Source organism: Myotis lucifugus, unplaced genomic scaffold (genome assembly GCF_000147115.1).
Source record: "Myotis lucifugus unplaced genomic scaffold, Myoluc2.0 scaffold_186, whole genome shotgun sequence".
NCBI classification, from domain to species: domain Eukaryota; kingdom Metazoa; phylum Chordata; class Mammalia; order Chiroptera; family Vespertilionidae; genus Myotis; species Myotis lucifugus.
In genome coordinates, this window is record NW_005871234.1 from 62,954 (window position 1) to 87,688 (window position 24,735).

The 24,735-nt window shown below is 37.5% G+C and overlaps 1 protein-coding gene across 7 annotated transcripts in view; it reads left to right on the forward strand.

Annotated features, from left to right (window-relative positions):
* The window catches only part of ZNF638 (zinc finger protein 638), an 81,459-nt gene that overhangs the window by 47,964 nt on the left and 8,760 nt on the right, over positions 1-24,735 (forward strand). For 3 of the 7 annotated variants that reach the window (XM_006096754.3, XM_023760644.1, XM_023760643.1), the window contains 11 exons: positions 1,452-1,538; positions 1,805-1,873; positions 2,262-2,305; positions 4,115-4,246; positions 4,643-4,771; positions 6,404-6,445; positions 6,641-6,775; positions 8,859-8,984; positions 15,860-15,897; positions 20,030-21,245; positions 21,835-21,900. In XM_006096754.3, the coding sequence (XP_006096816.1) occupies positions 1,452-1,538; positions 1,805-1,873; positions 2,262-2,305; positions 4,115-4,246; positions 4,643-4,771; positions 6,404-6,445; positions 6,641-6,775; positions 8,859-8,984; positions 15,860-15,897; positions 20,030-21,245; positions 21,835-21,900 (2,084 nt within the window). The remainder of the gene's footprint in view (positions 1-1,451; positions 1,539-1,804; positions 1,874-2,261; positions 2,306-4,114; positions 4,247-4,642; positions 4,772-6,403; positions 6,446-6,640; positions 6,776-8,858; positions 8,985-15,859; positions 15,898-20,029; positions 21,246-21,834; positions 21,901-24,735) is intronic. The other 4 variants (XM_014462658.2, XM_023760647.1, XM_014462657.2 and 1 more) reach the window with 3 other exon arrangements.

Genomic DNA, 24,735 nt, shown 5'->3' on the forward strand with positions numbered 1-24,735 from the left:
CACTCGGGAGCAGGCCTAAGCCAGCAGGTCGTTATCTCCTGAGGGGTCCCAGACTGTGGGAGGGCACAAGTGGGGCTGAGGGACTCCCCCCCCCCCCCCCCGCCAGTGCACAAATTTTTGTGGACCGGGCCTCTAGTGTTCATATAATAGTTGCTTAGTGTACCCATGGCCCCAGCAAAGTCTCTTTCCGGCTCCATTTTAAGTATATTCTTAATCTGCCTTAAAGAATATAATACAATGATATCAAAGGACACAGACAATAGTGTGGTGAAGGCCTGGGGTGGGGAAGAAGCTGGGAGGGGGGGCAGTTATGGGGGGACATCTGCAATACTGTCAACAATAAAATTAAATACACAAGTTTTACATTTATATAGCTTTCAGTACCAAATAACATCTTGAAAAGTTTAGTAGATACTGCTGTGATATTTAAAACCTAAAACATATAGGACTTTAATTTTTGGTACTTTGGTCTTTGACTTTTTCTACCATTGACATATTTTGTATTGAAACATTTTTGACAGCTATGCAGGGTCAAAAATTCCATGTGTCGTGTTTGTATTATTATTTATTAAGTATTGTTTTATTTTCCATATGGACACTTATAAACCTATTTTTGCCTTGTCCTGTATAACTACAGGCTATTCTGCCACTTTCCCCCTACAAATTGTTTAATCTTTGTTTTTTAAATTTTTTTTAGAGCTATCACTTCATATTACCTTCCCTAGCTTGTACAGTTCTGATGTTTATTACTGTGAAGATTTTTTTCTTTCCATGTTACAAGAATGTATTTCCTTTATGAAGAAATGGAACACTATCCTATATAATAAAAGGCTAATGTGCAAATTGACCAAACGAAGGAATGACTGGTCGCTGTGATGCGCACTGACCACCAGGGGGGAGATGCTCAATACAGGAGCTGTCCCCTGGTGGTCAGTGCGCCAGAAGCCAGGCTCATGGCTGGCAAGCGCAGTGGCAGTGGTGGGAGCCTCTCCTGCCTCCGTGGCAGCGCTAAGGATGTCCGACTGTGAGAGGGTGCAGGCCAGGCTGAGGGACAACACCCCCCCACCCCCCGCCGTGCATGAATTTCGTGCACTGGGCCTCTAGTTTTAAATAAACGTAATGTTTAAACTAACATGCTCTATTTAGTATTGCTATTTTTCCAAATAGACCAATGTAAAGAACCTTTGTAGAAATTATAAAATATGATTTGTGTGAGTGTGATTATAATGTGCTTCTGTCATCTGCGGGTCAAATTTGTGGCTCATTAATGGCCATCAACAAAAATTGTATCTTAGTTTACAATAAATAAAATAAAATAAGTGAAAGTAAATATGTAGAAAATAACTGCTTTTATAATTAAGTTGCACTACTTACTTACTAATATATTAATGTGAAACATACTAAATGACCAAACAGACCTTAGAATAATGGTTCAATTTTGCTTTTGACAGCAAAGTCCAGTGGAAAGAAGTCTCTAGAAGTCAGAAAGGCTGGCATTGTCAAAAACAAAGATGCCAATAAACCTCTGACTGTAAAAGGTAACCTTGAAATGCTGTCATTTCATGTTTTTCTTTAGGTCCTCTTGGTGTACATTCAAGGTATATTTTGAAGTTATTGCTTAAAAGTCTTCAAAGGGATTGTTTTGTTTTCAAAGAGAAACTTTTGTTAGCTTTGACTTAAATCAGGTCATCCTAAAGAGAGTTGAAGTGACAAAATAAAACTAGCTTAAGTTCTTGTTTAGATTCGTTAGTTTAATTATATTAGTGTGTTTTTCTAGACTATTAAAGTAGACTATTTCATGCAGACAACTCTGAAATAAAGACCAGTATGGAACTCAAAGCCACTGAAAATAGTGCTAAAGAAACTACTTCAGGTAGGCCAATAGAAATTTTGTTTTGTTCTCTTACATTATAGATAGAAAATTTAATTTTAAGACAATAAAGTATTTAATTTCATGTGTTGTGTTTATATGTATGTATGTATGTATACTTTTAAATACCACGGTCATAACCTAAGTGAAATTAAGACTATTATGATTCAGCTTTGCATCCTGTCTCTTGATTATTCTGAAATTTTGTTTTTAGGATAAAACTAAATGTATTATTGAAAACCCATTGTTACTTATGTAGCTACTTCCTACTTAAATTCTTTACTCTTTTGTAAGTTTTATACATTTTCATGTAGTTACTATTTAGTATGGTTTAGGATCTTGATAAATGAAATATATCTGCATGAATTCTTATTTTATTTTGTATTTTAAGAAGCTGCTTTGGTGGTCACAGAAAATGAAACAGTTAATAACAAGGTCAGTTTTTATATTTCACTTTTTCATATTTCACCTTTTTTAAAGTTTAGGAAATTTTGACACAGTTTATTTCCTTTTACTATAAACCCACATAAAAATGTACAAGAGCCCCAGCCAGTTTGGCTCATTGGATAGAACGCCGGCCCTTGGACTAAAAGGTTAGGTGTTCGATTCCAGTCAAGGGCACATAACTCAGTTGCAGGCTCAATCCCGGCCCTGGTCAGGGTGCATGTGGGAGACAACCAATCAATGTCTCTTTTTCACATCAGTGTTTCTGTGTCTCCCTCTCCCTTCCACTTTCTAAAAATCAATGGAAAAATATCCTTGGGCAAGGATTAACAACAACAATAAAAATGTGCATGATTTGACATGGTGAAAAAAACGCACTTTATAAAAATAAAAAGAAAAATTTTAAAATACGGTTTGAGTTCAAAAGCTTGAGCTGCAGAGTGAGTCCTAAAAATTTAGGAACAGCATATCAATAAGTGTACAAGTTTATGAGGATTACTTTTCACTGAGAAGAAAACATTAGGCCAAAATGGTGTTTTAAGTAAACAAGTTGTCAAAATAGAACAGTGTAATTTTATGAAATCCTGTTTTCATTTATTTTAGAGGCAAAGGATAGATAAAATATTTATTTTATTATTTTTTGTTAATCCTCACCCAAGGATATTTTTCCATTGCTTTTTAGAGAGACAGAAGCGGGTGGGAGTGGGGGGAGGGAGAGACATCTGTACGTGCGAATGGTTGCCTCCCACATGAGCCCTGATTGGGCGGACTGGACCAGGACGAACCTGCAATCCAGTTACTGCCTTTGACCAGGAATGGAACCTGAGACCCTTCAATGCTCAGGCCAATGCTCTAAGCACTCCAGCCAGGGTGTTGTGTTAATATTTAGAATACCAATTGTTCACTATGTTTTTAGAAGAGCAAGTGGGGTTTGCAGTTTTATTTGAAGTGCATGAAGTTCTCATTATTCTTTTCCTGTAGTTACATCTGGTTTTATAAATATATTAAAATCTCATTAATTTAGATTTTATTGGTTAAGATTTTAAGATCATTCAGGTGCTAAGCATAAGTTTACTTTTGACTGGTAGATCCATTTTCCAAGTAGGAAGTAGTATGACTTCCTATTTTGTTTTAGGAAGAATATTTTAAAGCACTAATAGAGTATTTTAAATTCACTAAAAGCACTTTAGAAGGAAACATTTACGAACACAGTTGACATACTAGTTAAAATCATTCTCAACTCATTTATGAAAATTATAACTTCCCACATTTTTTTCAAAAGAAAAGTCAAAAGTTGGTAAATTTACTATTGTAAACCTTTGGGGATTTCCCCAACATTTACTAAAGGAAATATTGGCATTGATGAGTCATCTTGAAGAATAAAACAGATCTGCTAGAAGAGAATGCAGAAAAGAAAGTATTTACTTTGTAATGGAGATTGGGTTATGGGGTAAGGATGCTAAAAGACCAGGTAAGCTTTTTTTAAATTGTAAGATAAAGGGATATGTAACTAAAAGAAAAGAATTGTAGTCAGAGACAAACTCGTGTTTTTAAACAGTTATTGAGAAAAAGAATTAAAGATCTTGACTAGATAACAGGTGGTATGGCTGAAATTATTCTGTGTACTTGAAGATAGGAAATTTGATTTTAATTTGAAGTTCAGACCAACTTTCAGAATTGGCCAATTTTAATATTAAATGCAATTTAAATACTAACATAACATTATCTGCAGTATAAGCTTAGGTAAATATAAAAGCAGCTAAAAAATTTTTAATGTCAGTTGTTAAATTTGTTTTGAAGGAAACAGAGGAAATGTGTGTGGTACTTATTTCTAATTTGCCAAATAAAGGATATTCTATAGAAGAAGTTTACAACCTAGTAAAACCGTTTGGTGATACAAAGGATATTTTGATTTTATCATCTCATAAAAAGGTAAGTGTTGATAACATATAGCTGTTCTTCTCTGCAAGCACATTTTTCCATTAAGTTCACAAAGAAAAGGTTTAAAAGTAGTACCTCAAAATAATTAAGCTGTTTTAAGCTAAGGAATTTTTAAAATAAGTGGTAAATAAGACTTTTCTTAATGTCATTTACTATAATGTCATCTGTTTTTTTCTTTAGTGTTTTCTTATGAGTTCAATTATTCATTATATCTTGCTTATGGTTGTAATATACTGAATTTATTGGTCTCATGTTTCTGAGAAATGCATTTTTTTTATCTTCAAAAAAGTTAAGTTTTTCAATTTATTTGATTCCTTAAGTATTAAATATTTTCAAGAAAAAGTAACTTAAATAAGACTTTTCCATTCTTGTAATTTGTTTTAAAAGGCTATTGTAGAAATAAATAGAAAATCTGCAGATTCTATGATAAAATTTTATACCTGCTTCCCAATATCAGTGGATGGAAATCAACTCTCAATAAGTATGGCTCCTGAAAACATGAGTGTAAAAGATGAGGTAAATAACACTATCATTTTAATTACATTTTTATTAAATTTATTTTAGTCTATTATATTTTTTAGTTTTCTTCTTTGGTTCATATTTTCTCTCAGACAGTGAGAAAGATTCTTTCTGTCCCTCCACTGCCTGCTCTCTCATTGTTTTAGAGTTACTTCCATTTTGAAGGAATCCTATTCCTGTTGTATGTTCGATTGGGGGTAAGGTTAACTATTGTTTTTAGAGTATTGTCTGTACTACTGTTTGGACCCTTATCTCTGCCATTATCTGTCATACAAACCCAGAGGTTATCTTCAGTTTTTTTTCTCTCATTTCTTATAAACAGTTTGTCACTAAGTCTTGTCTCTTAAATTCTAAATATTTCTGGAGTTTGTTTCCTGTTTGTTCCATTCATTATTTCACCATTGCTTCACTTCTTAAAGTTTTAATTCTTAAAACTTCCTAGTAAAGTAGTTCTTTGTATCCTTTACCTTCCTTTGTTGTTGTTGTTAATCCTCACCGGAGGATATCTTTCCATTGATTTTTTAGAAAGTGGAAGGGAGGGGGAGAGACAGAGAGAGAAACATCATTGTGAGAAGGACACATTGATTGGTTGCCTCCCGCACACACCCTGGGAATCAAGCCTGCAACCCAGGACCTTCAGTCTGTAGGCTGACGCTCTATCCAATGAACCAAACCGGCTAGGCCCTTTTTTTATTTTTTAACCCTCACCCAAGAATATGTTTTTCATTGATTCTAGAAAGAGGAAGGGGGGGTGGGGAGAAATATCGATGTCAGAGAAAAACACTGATCGGTTGGTTGCCTTTTGCATTTGCCTGGACAGGGATGGAACCACAACCCTGTGGAGCACAGGGCTTTGCTCTGCCTTCATTTTTGTCTCCCTGAAAATCTTTCTCCACAAAGTCCTGAGACTGAGATAAAATTTAAATCTGTTCAAATTTAACTGATTTAGAAACTCTCCATTGTTTCTGTGTGGCCTACTATCAACAGCTAAGAGGCATGAGGCAGAAATGTTAGAATCACTAGAGCAAGGTAGAAATGCATCTAATTTGAAAAAGCCTTCTATTGAGAATCACTCAATGTGGTGCAATTACTGGAATTGTTTTATACATGTTAGTGGTATTAAGAACCATAGTCTCATAAAGTTTCATTCTGGTACATGTAAGACCTTGTCTCACGCCACTCTTGGCCTCCTTATAATTAGCAGCACCACACTGCTATACACTTAATATCCTTCCTGTGTTGTTTTTTACTAGCCTACATCTTTGTTCTTCCTCCTCCCCTACTTTGCTTAATTAACTTTTTGTTTTATAATTTGAATCTCTTACTATCTGCTAAATTAAATATCTTACTCCTTGTATGTGAATTTGAGTGTCCTCCCCTAAATGGTACAACCTTATTAATCTTTAATATACTTAGGGGAATAGGATAAATTAGGTGTATGGGTAGAGTGCGACTTGCATAACTTGTTTAAGAAGAAGGAAAGATGTGGAAATAACTTTTGCTGAATTCATTTTATGAAAGTGCTTAATGATTATTCATAAATGCTATTTTATTATAAATCATGACTAATTAAAAATATGAATGAAGAATGATGTACACCTTCCACCTTGTTCCATTTTGCTTTTCTAGGAAGCTATATTTACAGCCTTGATTAAAGAAAATAATCCAGAGGTGAGTTTTGCATTAAGTGCTTTCCTAGACTTGTTTAATTGATAGAAGCCCTGGTTCTTTATATGTTTACCTGCTAGAAATTAAAGGAAACCTTAGCACTAATTTTAAATTTAAATGCTGTTAATCCGTGTTATACATTTGATACTTCAGCTGTGTTTTTCTTTTCCTATGCTCTCTCTTAAAAAAAAACTACAGGCAAACATAGAAAAAATACACAATCGATTTATACATCTTAATAACTTACCAGAAGATGGACTTCAGTGTGTACTATGTGTTGGACTTCAGTTTGGAAAAGTGGATCACCATATATTCTTGAGTAATAAAAACAAGGTAACAAAGTCCCTTCTATTTTTATCTGTGTGTTCTGTAAAGAATATAAAACTAAATCCTATATTATTATGGTCTGCAACTTTTAATTCAGCTTCTGAACCGAAGCACCTATAAGCATTATTCAGCCTCATAGCAGATAGATGAGTGTATTTTCTTTGGGCTGTGACAAGAAGGAAGAGATGATCTTTCTCTCTCCTAGAACCTAGTTTTAAGGGGAAATAAAACTGGCACAACAGATGAAAGATACTGTAGTGCAAAGAGCATTAACTTATGGGGAAGTTTTAGACTTGAGTTCATCTAGCTTTAACCACCTTTATACCTTGGCTAAGTTGGTTTACACTTCTTATTTGTAAAATGAAACGGTGTTGCCAGGTGTTTTCTAAAGTCCCTTCCAGCCATAAAACACATAGAGAGTTGGGTCTCTTTGTTTAGTTATATGGAAAGAAGTATAAAATGATCATTCCTTTTGTGCTTTGGTTTCTTCCCTTAAAAGACATTAACTTCTTTACATTTGCTATGCCCTCTGTGTTTAATGTTTAATTCAGATACATGTCCATTAAAAGCAGATTTTGATCAACCTTATATTACGTAGAAAATTAGGGTTTCATATGAAAGTTGGAAATACTTGCTTTATAAAAAGTAGCTAATTGACCAACAACTAGTTATTAATTTCTTTGACATGCTTCTAACTGATACACAGAACATGTTTGATACTTTAGAAATAGTGATATAGGATGGAAGAGAGATGACAGATGGCATAAGGAATTCTAAATATTACTTTAGACATTTTTAATTCTATTGGTTCTTCCTCATCCCCTACTTTGCTTAGTTAACTTTTTGTTTTATAATTTGAATTCTGCACACACCCCGATCAGCGATCTTACCCAGAATTGAACCAATAGGTGTCGGGACAATGCTCCAACCAACTGAGCCACACTCCTTTTCAATTTTGCCTTGACTTTGCAACATTTTAAGAATTGTTTTCTCTTGTTTACTTTGAAATAAGGATTAATCTTACCTTTTAAATCACATGTTTGAAATCTGGAAAAACATATATTCATACTTTTAAAAATTAAAAAATGTTTTATTGTAAAATAACATTAAATTTACTACCTAACTATAGTTAAATGTTAGTTCAGTGGCATTAAGCATATTCACATTGTGCAATCATCACCACTATCCATCTTTCCATTAAACAATAACTCCACATTCTCACTCTTCCTGGCCCCTGGCAGCCACCATTCTATCATTCTGCTTTCTGTCTCTATGACAGCGGTTCTCAACCTGTGGGTCGCAACCCCTTTGGGGGTCGAACGACCCTTTCACAGGGGTCGCCTAAGACCATCGGAAAACACATATATAATTACATATTGTTTTTGTGATTAATCACTATGCTTTAATTATGTTCAATTTGTAACAATGAAATTGGGGGTCACCACAACATGAGGAACTGTATTAAAGGCTCGCGGCATTAGGAAGGTTGAGAACCACTGCTCTATGAATTTGACTACTCTAGGTACCTCATATAAGTGGAATCATACCGTATTTGTCCTTTTGTAACTGGCTTATTTCACTTAGCATAATGTCTCCCAACATGTGTGATAGCATATATCAGAATTTTCTTTTTAAGGCTGAATAATATTCCATTGTTCGTATATACCACACTTTGGATAAATACTTGGATTGCTGTCACCTTTTGGCTATCTTCTATATATATAAAAGGCTAATATGCAAAGTGTTCCCTCGGGAGTTTGACCGGAAGACCAAGAGTTCGCTCACTCACTATGACGTGCACTAACCACCAGGGGCGGCGCGGAACAAAGGAAGGCCCCGGCTGGCAGTCGGCAGCCAGGGAAGGAAAGCCCTGATCGCCCGCCAGGCCTAGGGACCCTACCCATGCATGAATTTCGTGCACCAGGCCTCTAGTTGTGAATAATGAACATCAATATACAAATATTTGTTCAAGTCCCTGCTTTCAATTCTTTTGGGTATATACCAAATAGTGGAATTTCTGGATGATACGGTAATTCTTTTTTTAATGTTTTTAGGAACTATTCTTACCTTTTTTTTATCTTCTCCAAAGGCAATTCTTCAGTTAGATAGTCCTGAATCTGCTCAGTCAATGTACAGCTTTCTGAAACAAAATCCACAGAACATAGGTGACTGTGTATTGACCTGTACATTATCTCCAAAGGTGAACTCGTTAGAGGTAAGATTTTTTTTGATTCAACTTGTATGCTTTTAGAAAATAAAGCATAAAGGTCATTCTCCCAAAGCTATGTGATTTACATTGAAGGTAATTTCAAGAATTATATTCTTGGACAGTAATCCAACTGGTTCTCCATTTAGATTCTTTCATTTAAAAATTTGTTTTGCAATCACTGTTCTAATTTTTATTTTATGGAGCAGTATAAATTTGAGAATAAATTGAGGTAATTTTGGAAAATTAGCACAAAACTTACTTTGGACATATGTGTAGAGTGATTCCATTTGTGTAATATGGTTATCTCCAGAATGCAGAGACTACTTTGAGTTCATTTTGGCTTTGCCCTGGTACAAAGAAGTTGTTTTATTCTTTTATTTGTTTAAATTATACTTATTATAAACTTTCTTCTTGTATAAGAAATAAGATTTTACAGGTTCTTGGCTTATGCAGTAATAATACATGTGTGAAAACTACAAATAGTCCACCTTTGAAATTCAAATTCATGTTTTCTAACCGTTTAATTGTATGTGTATCAGTAGCAGCGGGTAAACAGTAGGGCTTATATTTGGTGACTGAATGTTTTCTGTTTGTTAACATGCTAAAAATCTTGTGTAGCTCAAGAAAATGAAAATTCACATTAAAACCAAATTAAATAGAGCTCCTATAAGTAAATGCATCATAGTAGGTACTGACCAAGCACAAATTGAAGGAGTTGTTTCACCTGATTATTTCATAAAAATTTGGAAATTTTTAGTCCTTGTTTCTCAACAGAACATTGTGTTTTTTAAATTTTTTTAATACATTTTAAAGTTATTGCTTTGTTCAACTAAGTTCAGAAATTACATAAAACCTCTGTCTACATTACTACTTTACTTCCTGAGCCCTTACTCAGAATCTTATTCTTACATCTTAGGAGATTGGAAATCCCATTTGGCTTATTGTAAAAGTCTTAGCTACATCACTAATAACTTAGCCTTGTGATCTTGAGCATGTCACACATAGTGTCTATTTTATCTATTCAATAAAAGACATATTGGATAGTAGAGGCAGGTAGACTTCAAGGTATTGTAATGGTCTATCTATAATAATAAAAAAACATAATGTGCTAATTAGACCAAACGTCCTTCCAGACAACCTTCTGGACGAAGCCGTGGCAGCAGGGGCCACAGCGGTGGGGGCCGAGCCCCTTGCACTAATTTTGTGCATTGGGCCTCTAGTATAAGAATAAAAGCCCTAAGGTAGGGATTAGATATGAAGTTGAAGTGATTCCTGCTCCCAGAGTTTTTAAATAATAGTTTTTAATTTATCATGTTTATAATGAATTATAACATTCTTTTATTACCCTGTCTTCAAATGGTCCTCCCCATTTTTGTTATCTGTTAAGTTACTTCTACATGTAGTACATTTCAGTCTTTAGTTCTGTAATTATGGTTTACAGCATATGAAGCACGAAAGCTTAATTCTGAGTACTGAAAACCAATGTCTGCATTTTTTTGACATCTTGATTATGAACATTCTAGAGGCCCGGTGCGAGGATTCGTGCACCAGTGGGGTCCCACAGCCTAGCCTGCGCCCTCTCACAATCTGGGACCCCTCGGGGGAGGTAGTAGTGCGCAAAGCGGCAGGCAGCCTGGGAGGAGCCTGAGCCCATTCCGGGCACCGTGCCGCTCCTGCTCATCCCAGCCGCTCTGCACCTGTTGCAGTAGTGCTGCCCTGGAGGCGGGAGAGACTCATGCCGCAGCACCTGTTCTTGCCAGCCATGAGCTGGTGCACATCTGTCAGCTGAGTGGCACTCCTGCTGTGGGAGCACACTGACCACCAGGGGACAGCTCCTGCATTGAGTGTCTTCCCACTGGTGGTCAGTATGTGTAATAGAGACCGGTTGAACGGTTGCTTAGGGTTTTATATATATAGATTTAGTGCAGAATTCAGTAGTGATGAGAGGGTATCTATAAAGAAGGAAATATATGTCTATAACTTGTATGCTCGGAAGTGACTTATATTCCCAGTCATTTCTCAAAATGATATGTTTTTGTTTTCTTTGTTATTTTAGAATATGGCTTTCCTGTATAGTTTAGGAATTGTTTTTTGTTGTTGAAAGAAGATTGTCTTTATTGTTATTTAGGTCACATAACTTAAACTAGAGCCCCAGAGCACAAAAATTTGTGCACTGGCGGGGGAGGGAGGGGTGGGTGTCCCTCCATCAGCCCCACATGTTCCCTCTCACAGTCTGGGACCCCTCGGGAGATAACCACCTGCTGGCTGAGGCCCGCTCCCCAGGTGGCAGATGGCAGGCTCGATCCCTCGGTGCCTGCCCTGCCTCCCGGGTTGTGCACACGGCAGGGCCGATCTGGGGGTTGGGGCGCCGCCCCAGGTCATGCACACGGCAGGGCTGATCCGGGGGTTGGGGTGCCGTCCCAGGTTGGGTCGCACATGGGACGCCTGGGCAGGCCGGCCAATCGCTGCTGCTCCGCCCAGCCACCCCAGGTAGGGTCGCACATGGATGCCCACCGCCCCGGGTTGCTGATAGCAGGCCCAGGTAGCAGCAGGGCAGGCGGGATGCCACTGTCCCGCCCTGCCTGCAGTATGCAAATTAGCCGCCATCTTTATTGGTGGTTAATTTGCATATTGTGCCGATTAGCCAATGGGAGGTGTAGCGAAGGTACGGTCAATTACCATGTTTGTCTATTATTTGATAGGATAGAATATATTCTTAAAGCTATTCTTCTGAACCCTGTCCTAAATTTATTGCCATTTTCTTTGTAAAGCAACCATACATTTATTTATTTTTATTTATATACTAGAGGCCTGGTGCACAAAAATTTGTGCACCGGGGGGGGGGGTCCCTCAGCGCGGCCTGTGCCCTCTCGCAGTCTGGGACCCTCGGGGGGCGGGGGGGATCGGGCCTAAGCTGGCAGTCAGACATCCCTCTGGCAGCCTGGGAACCCTTGGGGGATGTCCACTTGCCAGCAGGCCTAAGCTGCAGTTGGACATCTTTAGCGCTGCTGAGGAGGCGGAGAGGCTCCCACCATCACCGCTGTGCTGGCAGCCATCAGCCTGGCTTGTGGCTGAGCAGAGCTCCCCCTGTGGGAGCGCACTGACCACCAGGGGGCAGCTCCTGCATTGAGCATCTGCCCCCTGGTGGTCAGTTTGTGTCATAGTGACCAGTCATTCCCAGTGGTTCTGCTGTTAGGGTCAATTTGCATATTACCCTTTCATAATATAGGATAGAGGACTGGTGCATGGGTGAGGTCCGGCTCGTTTGCCCTGAAGGGTGTCCTGGATCAGGGTTGGGGTCCCGCTAGGGTGCCTGGCCAGCCTGGGTGAGGGGCTGAGGGCCGTTTTCAGGCTGGCCACATCCCCTTCAGGGTGGGGGGGTCCTGCTGGGGTGCCTGGCCTGCCAGGGTGAGGGGTTGATGGCCGTTTTCAAGCTGGCCACGGCTGTGGGCTGGAAGCAGGTATCGAGGATTTATTTATCTTCTATAATTTAAACTTTGTAGCCTTGAATGGAGCTCAGGGCTGGCAGGGCAGGCAGGAAGCTTGGCTTTCTCCATTGCCAGGGGCAACCCAAGCCTCCTGCTCACTCCAGCTCTGTGGCCGTCGCCATCTTAGTTGGGTTAATTTGTGTATTCGCTCCTGATTGCCTTGTGGGCGTGGCTTGTGCGTATAGCGGGGGTACGGTCAATTTGCATGTTTCTCTTTTATTAGACTAGATATATTCTATATAATAAAAGGCTAATGTGCAAATCGACTGAATGGCAGAACGACTGAGCACTATGATGCGCACTGACCACCAGGGGGCAGATGCTCAATGCAGGAGTTGCCCCCTGGTGGTCAGTGTGCTCCCACAGGGGGAGCACCGCTCAGCCAGAAGCCCTGAGCCAGACTAATGGCTGGCAAGTGCAGCGGTGGTGGTGGGAGCCTCTCCCACCTCCGTGGCAGTGCTAAGGAGGTCTGATTGATGGCTTAGGCCCGCTCCCTACAGGGACATCCCCCGAGGATTCCTGGACTGTGAGAGGGTGCAGGCCAGGCTGAGAGACCCCCCTGAGTGCATGAATTTCATGCACCAGGCCTCTAGTATATGTGTGTGTGTGTGTGTGTGTGTGTGTGTGTGTGTGTGTGTGTGTGTGTTTATTTATTTATTTATAAAATCATGGAGGTAGAAAAAAGTGGTTTGTAGAAGGAATGGACTTAGGGAAAAAAGTTAGAAAGGTAAAGGAAGGGCCCTTGGAGCTTGGGAGTGAGGAAGCTAATGCAATGGTACATCTTTGATTTTTGATTATTTTTTCATGCTCTGAGTTATTTTTGTTATTTCTTGGATGCTGTATCTCCCACTCTCTTGGATTACTTTATTGTTTGCTAGAGTGCACTGTCAATAATTTTCTGCAGAAAGTATGTGTGGGCAGTAAACTGTTAAATATGAATCCTTCCATGATCACCTTTGTAGTGGTGTGACACGGAAGCTAAACTTCGTTATATCTAAACTAGGCTCAAGCACTGTTAATATGTTTAGCAGGATTATGAAGGCATTTTGGAGTTGGTTTTGTAAGTGTCAAATGGATTTCGGTATTACTTTTTGATTTTATTTAAACCTCATTGCATCAGGCAGCCCAGGAGCCCTCGGGGGATGTCCACTTGCCAGCGTGGAGCAGGCCTAAGCTGCAGTCAGACATCCTATGCCAGCCTACTTTAGACATTGGAATACATTGATGACAGAGGAATCAATGTCCCAGTCTTCAAAGAACTTATTTAGTGGAGGAGATGGACTATAAACAGATAAGAACTACAGTGGGGCCTTGACTTACGAGTTCAATTCATTCCGAGACCGAGTTTGTTAAGGAGCTCGTTAACTCAAATCACTCTATCAACTCAATGCAAAAAATCGGCAGAGAGACAGCTGGTATCTCAAAAAACTCGTTAGTTGGGACACTCGTTAAGTCAAGGCCCCAGTGTATATATAATGTCCAGTGGTAAAAAGTGCAATGACGTGCTATGGAGACAAATCAAGATAAAAGGATAGCGAGTGATGGATGGGAATATGTGTATTTTAGAGTGGTCAGGAATAGACCCTCTGAGGTAGAGTTAAGTGAGAGATCTGAAGGAAGTAAGCGCCATGAATAAATCAAGAGGTTTTTAGAAAAGCGAAGGTGTTAAGAACATTGGTGATTCAAAAGTCTTCAAGGATGATCATAGGGCTAGTGCAGTGTGCAAGATTTTATCTTAGTTTGGAACTTATTTTCTAGATCCTGCTTATGTGGCTGAAGGAATTTATGAAAGTCTAAAGATTACTGTGTTCCTGGATCTGGTGAATGTTTTCCTCCTATTATTTCTTTAACTTTTTTTCTTGTCTTCAGTTTTAATGTTCTGTTTTTCTGGAAATAACACCTATACCAATTTTGCAGGTGATACATATCTTGTTGAATTTTTCTTAGAAAAATTCTTTAGAGAGGATATTCTTTAGAGGTGTTTTTAAAGCTCTTCAGTTGTCTGTAATACACTCAGCCATTTTAATATACTTGTTCACTTTTGTGCATTTGTATGTTTTTTCTTTTATCTATTTATGAATAAAGAAGCAAATTAGCTAATTAAAGGTATCTGGTATAGATTTCCTCTACTGTCATATAAACTGTATGGAAACACTGTGGATGGAGCTTATCAACTGCCATCTTTAATTTCAGTCATAAATCATTACGATATAGTCTAGATATCCCACCAGATACCTCAGTAAAGAACGCCTTTTCTCTGGGACTCCCACACCAGGAATTCTCTCTGGGCACATTACTCAGTTGTTTTTTTTTAAGTAAAAGTCTGAGGTTTTAATTTGACCGAATATGGAGGAAGATAATTCTCAGCTCAGAGGACACAATTCCCACAGAAAAAGCCTCCAGCTAGCATGTGTAAACTTTAAAGGGCATATATAGAGAGCAGGCTGACATCTGTGTGGGAGATTGTGGGGGGTGAAGAGATTGAGAAAAAAATAAAAAGAGAACTCATGGATGTGGACAGCAGTGTGGTGATTGTAGGGTGGAGATGGAGGAGGGTATAGGAGAGAGAACTGGTGATGGCTGGAGACTTGACTTGGGGTGGTGAACACACAGTATGGTGTACAGGTGATATGTTGTAGAATGGTGCACCTGAAACCTGTATGTTTTTGTTGACAAATGTCACCCCAATAAATTCAATTAACTAAAAGGAAATTAAAATAAATAAAGGGCATATATTTTTGCTTGGTTTGTTCACTCACTGTGATATATCCTAAGTGCCTAGCCTAGTGTTTGGTACATAGACACTGAATTTTAATTCCTGCTTCCATTTTGGGCCCCAAATAATATGATTTCTCATATTTCTTGGTGGTTCGGATATGTGTCTAAAAGATTATTGTTAAATTTTGTCCAACTTTTCTAGGTGTTTTTGAGTAGAATACTTCTTCAAGTCAACTAGTTTCCCTTATGAATAGAAGTTTTTTTCCAGTAATAATTGCACAATGTGAAGATGTTGATATTTCAGATTGATTGTTTTTATTCTTAGCTAAAGGTGGTATTTCCAGGTTTTTAAAGTTAAAAGTTTATTTCCTATTTATGTCAACACTAAGGAAACATTTTTTTCTCATTAGTTGCTATTGTTAGTTTTTCTCTATAACATAACCTTAATTGAGAAGTTTTTCTCTATAACCTATCTAGAATCTGATAGTTATGTGAACACTGAAAATTAACTTTAATTTTAATATATTTTAAGTGTAGTTTGTTATTTTTTTTTTTATTATTTATTTATTTATTTATTTTTGCTTAGATTTTAAGAATTGAAATCATTGCATTGATGGGTTAAATACTTAAAGTTTAGTATAATAGGCTCTACTAAAATGTGGAATTATGTTACAGGCTCAAGCTGAGAAAGACCAAGAACTAGGAAAAGAAAGGTATGTGGCTTTAAGTATATTAACATTTTCATCTAGTATTTAGTTAATTACTGCATTTCATTTCTGTATTTTGTAGTAATTGTTCACCTGTAGCAAAAATTTCTTATTTTACATGTTCATTTTGTATATATTTAAGTATTGTGGTTTTCTCTTTTGGTTTTGTTGACCAAGGGGGTGATTTTTGTTTTTGTTTTTTGTCTCGGTATTTACAGATTTTTTTTTTTTTTTAGAAAAACTGTATAAACACAATTTGAGTTAAATATGTAAATATGACTTCTTTATTAAATGTTTTGCTAAGACTCTTAAACAACTCGACTCTGTGATCAGTTTTATATTCTTCATGTTAGATTTTCTTTTCCAAAATAGTTACAATGATAATACTTCAATCTTTTTGCATAATCTTTTAAAATTTTACACTTAAAACCAAAAAGGTAATGTTCAGTGTGTATTTTGATACTTTTTAAAAACAGCTGGGGTGTGGAAAGGGATATTTATAAAACAGTAATATGTATCCCGCTTTATATTTTCAGAGGATGAAAGTTTGTTCTTCAGAACCTACACAAAGTAGTGACTCACTCACAGCTTTGTTTTGACCACATTGTCTTTTTAGTCACTCTCTCTTCCTGATGAATCCACTCATATCACCACCTTTGCCCCACCAATGACTAATCTCCCTGTTACTACTCTTTATTGGGATTTACGAATTTAAACTCTTTTTCCTTCCCTTATATAATTAATGTAATTTACCCTTATTTGTTGGAATTAATGTAGTAAGAGCTTTTAAGTATGAGCATTTTGAAAGTGCTTAAAATGTGGAGAGTTTATTTTATTTGATGCACTAATTGTAAGATGCCTGAAGAACAGAAAAATAGGAAGTTCTACTGATTTTTCTTCTCAGTAATTAATATTTATAAAATGAGACTTTTAAGTGATAGAGGGTTATGAGTACATTAAAATATGTTGGTGACTTGAAGCAATAGATTTGATGTATGTGTCGGCACAAACTTTAAGTTGTACATCATACCAATTCATATGCCTAAGAAGTAATACCAAAAGCAGTGTTTGATATAAAAGCCCATGAATGGCTTAATAAGTAACAATGCCACATGTAGTAAAGATAGACCTACAGTTTGGCCACAGTAACTCTGGCTGGTAAGTAAGTAAACTCTTTGAAAATTCTATTTTATATATTTCATCTGACAAAATTTCTTTCAGGTCTGCAGGAATAGGCATCATCTGTGTTTTGGTCATTTTTTTCCCTCTCGTTTTGACTTAAAATCAAAATATATTTCTTAATGAATTTAGAGATAATTGTCTAATCTTAAACATCAATTTAAAAAAATCTAGCACTAATAACTTTTTAATTCCCATTTTGCACTCAGTTTTTTTCTGACTTATATGACATTAGAAAAAAAAATGCGGGTTTTAGCCCAAATACTTCACATTTCTTTATTGGAGTTAAACTGATTCTGAGAAAATATGGGTGCTTTTTTGCCTGTTTGTTTATAGTTGAAGTATTTAAATATATTTTCTACTGAAAGGATATCTCACATGAATATATTAATAATATAATAATAACTACATTTTGCCTGTTCTCGTCTTCCCCCATGTAACATTATTTATCATGTGATTAAGGCTCAAAATAAGGACACAAGATTTTCACCAATTCATTCATAATGTTGGGAAGTATCCAGTGGCACTCTGAAATAAACACTAATCTTCAGTATTGTTAAGTCTCAGTCTAAAGTTTCTTGTATATTGTATGGTATAGTCTTACCATTTGTTCTCATGCCCAGCTTTTCTTGTATGCCTTTTCTGAAGATTTGAAACTCTGGTGTTATGGGGGCGGGGGGGGGGGGTGGGCAGAGGGTGGGAAATTAATACTTGTATCCTGAATGCCTTCCTGGGACCAATTTTTTGTGCCATTTCCCAGAATATGATTGTTTTCCTTTGATCTTCTGAAAGACTGATTGTTTGACTTCTAATGTTAATAATTACATGTATTTGACATTTCAAACTGACTTTCTAAGCTAACTAGATGAATATTGAGACTTTTTCCCATATTAGCCAGAAAACTAGATACTAATTTTTGGTAAATGAATTCTTGAAGAAAGCACTGTAATTTTTAAAAAAACCATGCACAAGAACAAATATGGAATTGAGCCATTTTCCAAGTAGGTCTATGCTCTCTGTTTGAAATATGGAACTGCTGCATAGTGATTCATTTTATAGAAAAGATAATAGCTTTTTTTTAATTGACAAACTTTAAATATGGCAAAGGGGAAGGACTTGCTGTATTCTAGAGCCAGGAATCAAAATCCGCATTGCTAGTCTTCTAGACCAGTAGATCGGTGTTTTTGTAATAGCCTTAATTTGTAAAGGCTTTAGGGTTTATACACAGTTGTGTAATGAGGCAGAAATTTGAATTTTATCCTTATCATTGGAAATGAGTCTTGTGATTTAAAAACAAAATGTTTGTATTTTGAGAAATCATATTTATGTAACTGCTGTAACTGAATGTCACAACTTTTTCTTGTCTTTGTCATATTTGTGCTAGTCCTAAAAATTTGGAACACTTAAAATTAGCCATTGGTATTTTTTAATGTAAGGGGTGTGAATTATTTAAAACAACATTTAAACCCTTTCAGCGTGTGAAGGGTAGCTTATATGCTTATATAAATGAATAAATGTATTGATTAAGGTCTATGGTTACTGGCTGTTTAACTTAAATTCCTCAGCCTCTTTGCCTTTACACTTTTTTTCAAAAGGTGTTTTTCTGATCTCTTAAAAAAGTTTTCTCCTTTGGAAGTTTAAACTTACCAATTTTAGGGAGAGGACTAGTTTACTGCCTCCAGTTATTAGACCCTTATGTGATAGCACTTTTTCCAAACTTCTAAAATATTATTAACATGTCAGGACACAGATACACATTATCTTGTGTTCAATAAAGGATATATGGCCACCTCTTAAGAAGCATATCATAGGGGTATCTCATCACCACCTGTTTTTTAAAGTAGGGGGGAAAATGTAGATACTCTTTACTATGAGGTGTTGATGTGGCATGACCACTTTCTGTCTGGTGTCTTCCTCCAACCTGCTGCTTCTGATGTAATTAAGTGAATGTATTTGTTGAACTTCAATTTGTGTTGATAACATGCTGGACACTGTCTTCAGAAGCTTGGATTTTCCTTGTTACTCTTCAAAATTACGTCTGATCTTTGGAACATTAATATAGTTTATTCTGTCTCTGTCTCAACGAAAGTAGTTTAATTATAGACTCACACTTTTGCTTACCTTTCATTTGGAAAGACCACAATGAAATAAGATCAGTTACATTTATTTCCTCCATTTATTCTGAATAATTTTACTTACATTTTTAAGTTATGTATTGGAATTGTATATTATTCTCTATAACTGAAAATATTTCTTTTAACATATTTCTTCTCATAATATAGCCAAAGGTACATATTTTATAATAAGACCTCATATTTATGTTAGGGTGACACTACTATCAGTTTCATCTCTAACTTTAAATATCCAACAGAGCATTAAAACTTCCAAGGAATGTTTTAAGTATTAGTAATAAATACAGTTCTTGGGAAATTTAAAACAAATCTGTTTCATCCCCCAAAAAAGAAAGAGGTGACTTACTATCAGTTTCTGTTTATGTTGTTCCTTTTAGGTAAGGTTTTAGATTTCAATGTGTAGATTATTAGTTTTATTGTAAAGCTACATATATATTTTATTATTTCAGTTACCACTGTTAGAAAGATAGGACCTAATAATAAGATGCAAATTTAACACAGAAGGAAAAAATTTATTATAGCTTAGATGAGTACAAGAATCTGATCAATGGTTATAATTTTGCCGTTTCCTTTGAACTAAAAAGAAATCTTCAATGCACTGGAGGATCTCTTTAAAATTTTTATATTGTTTACATATTTACATCAAGGCATCTTAACCATTTTAATGCTGATTGGCTGGATTTCCCTATGCTTATTATTAATGCATTAGGAACTCTTAACAATTGGCATCAACGGGATTATTTATGATGGTTGAATTCTCATCATAGTTTGATTTTTGTTTGTGTTTTTGTTTGTGTTCTTTTTTGTTTGTTTTTAAATACTTTTAGCCCTGACTTGAAAAACAGTCCAGTTGATGAAAGTGAGGTGCAAACAGCAGCTGATAGTCCCTCTGTTAAACCTAGTGAGGTTGAAGAAGAAACTATTCCCAGCATTCAAACAGAAACTTCTGTACAACAGGAAGAGTTTTGTGAGGAAGAACCTGACAGAATACTATGTGACTCTGACTTTGCTATTGAAACGTTGGAAATTGAAACTCAAGGGGAGGAGGTCAAAGTGAAAATTCCTCTTGTAGAATCCATTCCAACCAATATTGAATTATTCACCGAAAATGTAGAGGAGTCTGTTTTAAATCAGCAGGTGTATACCAGTGACTTTGGGAAGGAAGAGGCAGAAATTATTAAAGCTGAAACAGAATTAGCAACATCTGACAGTGCATTTATAGAAGAAAGGAACATCCAAGGAATTCTAGAAGAATCTCCATCTGAAGCAGAAGACTTCTTTTCTGGGATTACACAGGCTATGATAGAAGCTATAGCTGAAGTGGACAAACATGAAACTGTTTCAGAAATAGTACCATCTACTTGTGTTGTGACCCTGGTACCAGGAATTTCCACTGGGGATGAGAAGACAATGAGCAAAAACGGAATTTCTGAAAAAAGTAACATGGATGAACAGGAGGAGAATGAATTTAATACTAAGGAAACCAAAATGGATCTGCAAATAGGAACAGAGAAGGCTGAAAAGAATGATGCTAGGATGGTTGCAGAGAAGGTGGAAAAGATTGCGGTAGCAATGAAAGAAAAACCTGCAGAAAACACTGGGGTCAAGGCATACCCAAGTAAAGGAGTGTGCCAGGCCAGTAAGCCTGATGAAACTAGTAAAACTAGTATGCTGGCTACATCAAATGCACCTAGCAGTAAATCAAGCATCAAGGCTGGTATGGTCTCTTCTCCAAAGGCAAAAACTACAGCTTCCAAATCTGAAAACCAGAAAAGTTTTCTAAAACCTGTACTCAGAGATCAAATAAATGCTGAAAAGAAACTTTCAGCCAAGGAATTGGGTCTTAAACCTACAAGTGCCAGGTTGGCTGAAAACAGCAGTAAAATCAAATCTACTCAAAGCGGTATTACCAGAGGAGGCAGTGGAAGGATCTCAGCTCTGCAAGACAAGGATTCTAAACTGGATTACAGGGATATTACAAAACAGTCTCAGGAAACAGAGGCTAGACCTTCCACCATGAAACGGGATGACAGCAACAATAAGGTGAGGAGGGTAGGAAGAATGGCTCAATGTATTTTTGAAGTGATTAGCTCTCTTGTTGTAGCTTTGGAGTAGATGTAATCTTGTTTTATACTTCATCTCACTTTACTCCCAAGCTTCCATTTCTCTTTCTGGTTCCATTGATCTAAGCTGATAGACATTTAGAATAATAAGCTCAAGTTCATAATTATTAACAGGTTTGGAAAGCTTTATTTGGATAAAATGTGGTCAGAAACTTAACTTTGTGTTTTAAAAATAAAGTCTTCAGTGAGTCTCCTGAAGTGACTTAGTACTCTGCTTCTGAATGGGAAACTTTTCTTTTTGAAATTGAAGCTTTATTTATCAGCTTACTGATTGCCCAACTTAGATATTGTTGGAAAAGGTCAGTAAAACTGAATTTAACTACAACTTATAGATTATGCCTACACTGTTATTAACTGGTGACTTAGTTTGGTATACCTGGTAAATATTGGCATAACTGAATGTGTTTGGATAATGTTTGTTGATTGAATTCTCTTTCCCTTTTTAAAGAACACTAATAACCTAGTTGTAAATTCTTTTTTTTTCTATATTTTTTTACTTAATATTTCAGACTTTGGTTGGGCAAAACACCAAGAATCCTAAAAGCACCACTGGTAGAAGTTCCAAATCTAAAGAGGTGAGAAATAGTTTATTAAACCCTTCTGTTCTATCCATCCATGGAAGAGTTCATCTACCTTATAACTTGTCTCTCTCCTGTAATAATTAAATTGATATATATAGAACAAAGGATAGGAATGAGATGTTTTATTTTCTTTGGACCCTATTACCAATTTGTTTTTTACCTTGAACTAGGCTAGTTTGTGGGGTTTTTTGTTGTTGTTTTTGTTTTGTTTGAAGTATTACAAATAGTAGTACATATGTCTCCTTTTTCCCTCATTGACCTCCCCTGAGCCTCCCCTACTCCCTGGCACATACCCTCCCCCCACGCCCCTAGTGACTGTGTCCATTGCTTATCCTTATTTATAGGCGTGCATACAAGTCCTTAGTTTGTGTTCTTTTTTATTTTTATTAAATCTTTATTGTTCAGATTACATTTGTTCCTCTTTCCCCCCCACCCATAACTCCCCTCCTCCCAGTTCCCTCCCCACCCTCCGCCCTCACTCCCCACCCACTGTCCTCATCCATAGGTGCACGATTTTTGTCCAGTCTCTTCCCGCATCTCCCACTCCCCTTTCCCCCCCAAGAATAGTCAGTCCATTCCCTTTCTATGTCCCTGATTCATTATAATCACCAGTTCATTCTGTACCTCAGATTATTTATTCACTTGATTCTTAGATTCACTTGTTGATAGATGCATATTTGTTGTTCATAATTTGTATCTTTACCTTTTTCTTCTTCCTCTTCTTAAAGGATACCTTTCAGCATTTCGTATAATACTGGTTTAGTGGTGATGAACTCCTTTAGCTTTTCCTTATCTGTGAAGCTCTTTATCTGGCTTCACTTCTGAATGATAGCTTTGCTGGATAAAGTAATCTAGGTTCTTGGTTTCATCACTTTGAATATTTCTTGCCACTCCCTTCTGGCCTGCAAAGTTTCTGTTGAGAAATCAGCTGACAGTCGTATGGGTATTCCCTTGTAGGTAATTGACTCTCTTTCTCTTGCTGCTTTTAAGATTCTCTCTTTGTCTTTTGCTCTTGGCATTTTAATTATGATGTGTCTTGGTGTGGTCCTCTTTGGATTCCTTTTGTTTGGGGTTCTCTGCGCTTCCTGGACTTGTAAGTCTATTTCTTTCACCAGGTAGGGGAAGTTTTCTGTCATTATTTTTTCAAATAGGTTTTCAATACCTTGCTCTCTCTCATCTTCTGGCACCCCTATAATTCTGATGTTGGTACGCTTGAAGTTGTCCCAGAGACTCCTTACACTATCTTAATATTTTTGGATTCTTTTTGCTTTTTGCTTTTCCGGTTGGGTATTTTTTGTTTCTTCATATTTCAAATCTTTGACTTGATTCTTGGGATCCTCTTGTCTGCTGTTGGATCTCTGTATATTATTCTTTATTTCAGTCAGTGTATGCTTAATTTCTAGTTGGTCTTTTTTCATATCCTCCAGGGTCTCACTAAATTTATCGGCGGTTTCCATAAAATTCTTGAAAAACCTTACAAACGTGGTTTTGAACTCTGTATCCAGTAGTTTGCTTTCCTCCATTTCTGTCATTTGTGTCCTGTTTCTTTGTCTCCGCATTTTTTATGCTTCCCTGTGTTGATAGAGTGGCTTTCTGTGCTAGGTGTCCTATAGGGCCCAGTGGCTCAGTCTCCCCAATTACCTGAGGTGGACACTCTTGGTGCACCCCTTTGTGGGCTGTGTGCACAGTCTTGTTGTAGTTAAGCCTTGATTGTTGTAGGTGTCACTGGGAGGAATTGACCTTCAGGCCAATTGGCTGTGAGAATCAGCTGTGTCTGCAGTGGGAGAACTTCTGTGCTGAAGACACCCTTCTGGGGCAAGACTTGCTTCAGTGGGGCTTTGGTGCTCACTGAGTCTGCCCCCTGAGTGTGTTCCTTATGGATCTGAGGAGTTGTAATCTGGATGGTCCCACTCTGACCACTGGGTACAATGGCTCTTGGTTCTAAGGAGGAGCTAATTTAGCCTCTGCCTAAGGCTACCCAGCAGGAGCTACGAAGAGATCTGCAGATTCCCCTTCCTTTTTTGGGGGGTTTGGAGGTGCCCAGATGAGGCCCAGCTGTGAAGCAATGCAAGCTGCTGTGGGGCCTTGGGTCTTCTCTTGGAAGTTCTGGGTCTGTCTGGCCCAGCTGCAGTTTGTTAGGTACTTTTCAGATTGCAAAGGGCCAGGGCATTCATATGCAAAAGCTTCTGCCGCAGCCTGGGTGGGGCGGGGTCTCGGAAGCAACAGAGCAGAGCAAGCAGCTATTGCTGATCCTCAGCCCTACCCTAAGGGGCCCCATGTCTCAGTGTCTTGGTAATTGCTGCAAGCACCTCTGAGGGAAAGCCGCCCTCAAGTTCCAAGTTCTGCCTGCTGCCAGACAGTCCAGTTTCTCCCCGTATGAGTCCTGGATCCCCAGAGACCTCCCGGAACTGGAGTTCAGAGCAGTCGGGAGCTTGTGACTCCCTCCCGATTCAAAGAGACAGCCAGGTCCTCAGGTGCCTGCCCCTATGCGCGCGCGCGCGCAAGCCTCTGTACCTCTGCACTTTACTTCTGCAGCTCCTCTGGGTCTCAGTGTGCTTTTCTCTTTCCTTCTAGTTGTAGAATTTCCACTCAGCCAGCCTTCCTGTGGTTCTGGATGATGTCCGTTTTGTCTTTTCGTTGTATTTTTGAAGTTGTTGTCGGAGGCAGCAATTTTTGGTGTTTACCTATGCCACCATCTTGGTTTCTCCCCCTTAGTTTGTGTTCTTGATGCAGGGCAAAAAGTTACCCAGGGACAGAAAGAGAATTAGAGTAGGAAAATGCCTTTAATCTCATATTGACAAGAATAGGTTATAAACACAGAATAAAATG